Source organism: Panulirus ornatus, chromosome 15 (genome assembly GCF_036320965.1).
Source record: "Panulirus ornatus isolate Po-2019 chromosome 15, ASM3632096v1, whole genome shotgun sequence".
Lineage (NCBI taxonomy): Eukaryota > Metazoa > Arthropoda > Malacostraca > Decapoda > Palinuridae > Panulirus > Panulirus ornatus.
This window is the reverse complement of record NC_092238.1, coordinates 58,036,198-58,042,197: the sequence shown is the minus strand read 5'-3', so window position 1 is coordinate 58,042,197 and position 6,000 is coordinate 58,036,198. Positions and strand designations below refer to the sequence as shown.

Here is a 6,000-nt window from a genome sequence, read left to right as displayed (position 1 = left end):
AAACCTGCTGCCTTGCCGGCTTTCATCTTCCGCAAAGCTTTTACTACCTCTTCTCTGCTTACCAACTCAGTTTCCCTAACCCTCTCACTTTGCACACCACCTCGACCAAAACACCCTATATCTGCCACTCTATCATCAAACACATTCAACAAACCTTCAAAATACTCACTCCATCTCCTTCTCACATCACCACTACTTGTTATATATATCTATATATATATTTGTTATATATATATATATATATATATATATTTATATATATATATATATATATATATATATATATATATATATATATATATATATATATATATATATATATATATATATATATATATATATATATATATACATATATATATATATATATATATATATATGTGTGTGTGTGTTTGTGTGTGTGTGTCTTTGTGTGTGTATGTATACGAATACTTATGTCCCTATGATTCTACCAAAAGCAGATAATGCCATGAATGAATCTTTCCTATCAAAATTAACCTCCTTGAAATTAAATGCAACAACCCTTTTGATTCTTGTCCTCTTCATTCCTCGTCAGGTCCAACGAGAACTGTGTGGGCGACGGAGGGAGACGTGGCTCAGCTTCCCTGTAACCTAACCTCGCCCTTGCCATCTGATCCGGCTCTCCTGGTTCTTTGGTACAAGGATGGAATCAGCAAGCCCATCTATAGGTAGGTGATGAATGTTAAAGGTTTGGTTGAGGAAACATAGTCGACAATTGCTGTAGCAGGAGTGTGATGTCTGGTGTAAACTATGGAAAGATCTGTGGGACCTGGATATGGATATGGAGTTATGATTTTACTCCATTGCACATGATATTTAGAGAATGGATGTGAGATTATGTGGCCTTTCTCTGGATGTTTCTTAGCACTACTTTGCTTACGCAGGAGAGGACGATCCCCTACATGTAGGGCGGCGTGTAGCGGGGAATAAAGGCGAAAAAATGTAAATATATATACATGTACAAATGTGTGTATGTATTTGTATGTATATACAAATGTGGGCATATAATTGCTGATGACCATGATGAAAATGATAGACAGTAGGCTCCAAAGTACACATTAGTACACAAAGTACACATCGTCACTGAAGATACATGAATATATATCTCTCATGACGCTGAGATCATTACAAGCAAGTGAACTTGGGAATGAATTGTTTCATTTTCGTCGAGGTTATCAGTAAATACTAGATCACTCGCACCTCTGACTTAATGCAATATATATATATATATATATATATATATATATATATATATATATATATATATATATATATATATATATATATATATATATATATATATGTATATATATATATATATATATATATATATATATATATATATATATATATATATATATATATATATATATATATATATATATATATATATATATATATATATATATATATATATATATATATATATAAGTGAGGGGGTTAGGGAAAGTGATTTGGTAAACACAAGATGGGGAGGGGGTTGTTATTCCATGTGTGGCGAGGTGGCGATGGGAATAAGTAAAGGCAGACATTATGAATCATGTACATGTGTATATATGTATATGTCTGTGTGTGTATGTATATGTGTACATTCAGATGTATAGGTATGTATATTTGCGTGTGTGGACGTGTATGTATATACATGTGTATGTGGGTGGGTTGGGCCATTCTTTCGTCTGTTTCCTTGCGCTACCTCGCTAACGCGGGAGACAGCGACAAAGCAAAGTAAATGAAATAAATAATATACATATATATATATATATATATATATATATATATATATATATATATATATATATATATATATATATATTCTTTTCTTTTCTTTCAAACTATTCGCCATTTCCCGCATTAGCGAGGTAGCGTTAAGAACAGAGGACTGGGCCTTGAGGGAATACCCTCACCTGGCCCAATTCTCTGTTCCTTCTTTTGGAAAATTAAAAAAAAAAAAGAGAGGGGAGGATTTCCAGCCCCCCGCTCCCTCCCCTTTTAGTCGCCTTCTACGACACGCAGGGAATACGTGGGAAGTATTCTTTCTCCCCTATCCCCAGGGATATATATATATATATATATATATATATATATATATATATATATATATATATATATATATATATATATATATATATATATATATATATATATATAGATTTTGAGTGATCGTTGCTTCGACATGCAGGAGGATGAAGGGCGTGCAAGGAATAGAGTGAATTGGAACGATGTGGTATACCGGGGTTGACGTGCTGTCAATGGATTGAACCAGGGCATGTGAAGCGTCTAGGGTAAACCATGGAAAGTTCTGTGGGGCCTGGGTGTGCAAATGGCAGCTGTGGTTTCGGTGCATTGTTACATGACAGCTGGAGTCTGAGTGTGAACGAATGGGGCCTTTGTTGTCGTTTTCCTAGCGCAACCTCGCACACATGAGGGAGTAGGGGGTTGTTGTTATTCCATGTGTGGCGAGGTGGCGATGGGAATGAATAAAGGCAGACGGTATGAATTATGTATATGTGTATATATGTATATGTCTGTGTGTATATATATATATTTATACATTGAGATGTATAGGTATGTATATTTGCGTGTGTGGACGTGTATGTATATACATGTGTATGTGGGTGGGTTTGGCCATTCTTTCGTCTGTTTCCTTGCGCTACATCGCTAACGCGGGAGACAGCGACAAAGCAAAATAAATATGAATAAATATATGTATATATATATATATATATATATATATATATATATATATATATATATATATATATATATATATATATATATATATATATATATATATATATATATATAGGAATAGTGGTTCCAATAATGCTGTATGGTTGCGAGTCGTGTGCTATGGATAGAGTTGTGCGCAGGAGGGTGGATGTGCTGGAAATGAGATGTTTGAGGATAATATGTGGTGTGACGTGGTTTGATCGAGTAAGTAATGTAAGGGTAAGAGAGATGTGTGGAAATAAAAAAAATAACGTGGTTGAGAGAGCAGAAGAGGGTGTTTTCAAATGGTTTGGGCACATGGAGAGAATGAGTGAGGAAAGATTGACCAAGAGGATATATGTGTCGGAGGTGGAGGGAACGAGAAGTGGGAGACCAAATTGGAGGTGGAAAGATGGAGTGAAAAAGATTTTGAGTGATCGGGGCCTGAACATGTAGGAGGGTGAGAGGCGGGCAAGGAATAGAGTGAATTGGATCGATGTGGTATACCGGGGTCGACGTGCTGTCAATGGATTGAATCAGTGCATGTGAATCGTCTTGGGTAAACCATGGAAAGTTGTGTGGGGCCTGGGTGTGGAAGGGGGGCTGTGGTTTCGGGCATTATTGCATGACAGTTGGAGACTGAGCGTGAGCGAATGGGGCCTTTTTTGTCTTTTTCTGGCGCTGCCTCGCGCACATTAGGGGGGAGGGGGATATTATTCCGTGTGTGAAGGGGTGGCGATGGGGGTGAGTAGAGGCAGACAGTTTGAATTGTGTGCATGTGTGTATATGTGTGTGTCTGTGTGTGTATACATGTGTGTACGTTGGGATGTGTGAGTGTGTATGTTTGTGTGTGTGGACGTGTTTGTGTGTGCATATGTGTGGGGGTTTGTTGGGCTATTTCTTTCATCTGTTTTCCTTGCGCTGCCTCGCAGGCGCGGGAGACAACGACAAAGCAAAATACAAATAAAAAGAAATATATATATATATATATATATATATATATATATATATATATATATATATATATATATATATATATATATATAAATATATATATATTTATTCATTTATTATTTATTTTTTTTCTTTGTCGCTGTCTCCCGCGTTAGCGAGGTAGCGCAAGGAAACAGACGAAAGAATGGCCTAACCCGCCCACATACACGTCCACACACGCAAATATACATACCTTTACATCTCAATGTACACATATATTTACACGCACAGACATATACATATATACACATGTACATAATTCATACTGTCTGCCTTAATTTGTTCCCATCGCCACCTCGCCACACATGGAATAACAACCCCCTTCCCCCTCATGTGTGCGAGGTTGCGCTAGGAAAACGACAACAAAGGCCCCATTCGTTCACACTCAGTCTCTAGATGCCATGTAATAATGCACCGAAAACACAGCTCCCTTTCCACATCCAGGTCCCACACACTTTCCATGGTTTACCCCAGACGCTTCACATGCTCTGGTTCAATCCATTGACAGCACGTCGACCCGGTATACCACATCGCTCCAATTCACTCTATTCCTTGCACGCCTTTCAACCTCCTGTATGTTCAGGCCCAGATCACTCAAAATCCTTTTCACTTCATCTTTCCACCTCCAATTTGGTCTCCCACTTCTCCTCTTTCCCTCCACCTCGTACACATATATCCTCTTGGTCAATCTTTCCTCACTCATTCTCTCCATGTGACCAAACCATTTCAAAACACCCTCTTCTGCTCTCTCAACCACACTCTTTTTATTTCCACACATCTCTCTTACCCTTACATTACTTACTCGATCAAACCACCTCACACCACATATTGTCCTCAAACATCTCATTTCCAGAATATCCACCCTCCTGCGCACAACTCTATCCATAGCCCACGCCTCGCAACCATACAACGTTGTTGGAACCACTATTCCTTCAAACATACCCATTTTTGCTTTCCGAGATAATGTTATCGACTTCCAAACATTCTTCAATGCTCCCAGAATTTTCGCCCACTCCCCCACCCTATGATTCACTTCCGCTTCCATGGTTCCATCCGCTGACAGATCTACTCCCAGATATATAAAACACTTTACTTCCTCCAGTTTTGCTCCATTCAAACTTACCTCCCAATTGACTTGACTCTCAACCCTACTGTACTTAATAACCTTGCTCTTATTCACATTTACTCTTAACTTTCTTCTTTCACACACTTTACCAAACTCAGTCAACAGTTTCTGCAGTTTCCTACATGAATCAGCCACCAGCGCTGTATCATCAGCGAACAATAACTGACTCACTTCCCAAGCACGCTCATCCACAACAGACTGCATACTTGCCCATCTTTCCAAAACTCTTGCATTCACCTCCCTAACAACCCCATCCATAAACAAATTAAACAACCATGGAGACATCACACACCCCTGCCGCAAACCTGCATTCACTGAGAACCAAGCACTTTCCTTTCTTCCTACACGTACACATGCTTTACATCCTCGATAAAAACTTTTCACTGCTTCTAACAACTTGCCTCCCACACCATATATTCTTAAAACCTTCCACAGAGCATCTCTATCAACTCTATCATATGCCTTCTCCAGATCCATAAATGCTACATACAAATCCATTTGTTTTTCTAAGTATTTCTCACATACATTCTTCAAAGCAAACACCTGATCCACACATTCTCTATCACTTCTGAAACCACACTGCTCTTCCCCAATCTTATGTTCTGTACATGCCTTCACCCTCTCAATCAATACCCTCCCATATAATTTGCCAGGAATACTCAACAAACTTATACCTCTGTAATGTGAGCACTCACTCTTATCCCCTTTGCCTTTGTACAATGGCACTAATCAAGCATTCCGCCAATCCTCAGGCACCTCACCATGAATCATACATACATTAAATAACCTTACCAATCAGTCAACAATATAGTCACCCCCTTTTTTAATAAATTCCACTGCAATACCATCCAAACCTGCTGCCTTGCCGGCTTTCATGTTCCGTAAAGCTTATACTACCTATTCTCTATTTACCAAATCATTTTCCCTAACGCTCTGACTTTGCACACCACCTCGACCAAAACACCCTATATCTGCCACTCTATCATCAAACACATTCAACAAACCTTCAAAATACTCACTCCATCTCCTTCTCACATCACCATCACTTGTTATCACCTCCCCATTTTCCCCCTTCACTGAAGTTCCTATTTGCTCCCTTGTCTTACGCACTTTATTTTCCTCCTTCCAAAACATCTTTTTATTTTCCCTGA

At 38.4% G+C, this 6,000-nt stretch overlaps 1 protein-coding gene across 1 annotated transcript in view; it reads left to right on the top strand.

Annotated features, from left to right (window-relative positions):
* Positions 1–561: 561 nt before the first annotated feature.
* LOC139753639 (kin of IRRE-like protein 2) overlaps positions 562–6,000 on the top strand; it is a gene marked incomplete at its 5' end in the record, with an annotated part of 622,394 nt that continues 616,955 nt past the window's right edge. The window contains one exon of the mRNA XM_071670248.1: positions 562–689. Within this exon, the coding sequence (XP_071526349.1) occupies positions 562–689 (128 nt within the window). The remainder of the gene's footprint in view (positions 690–6,000) is intronic.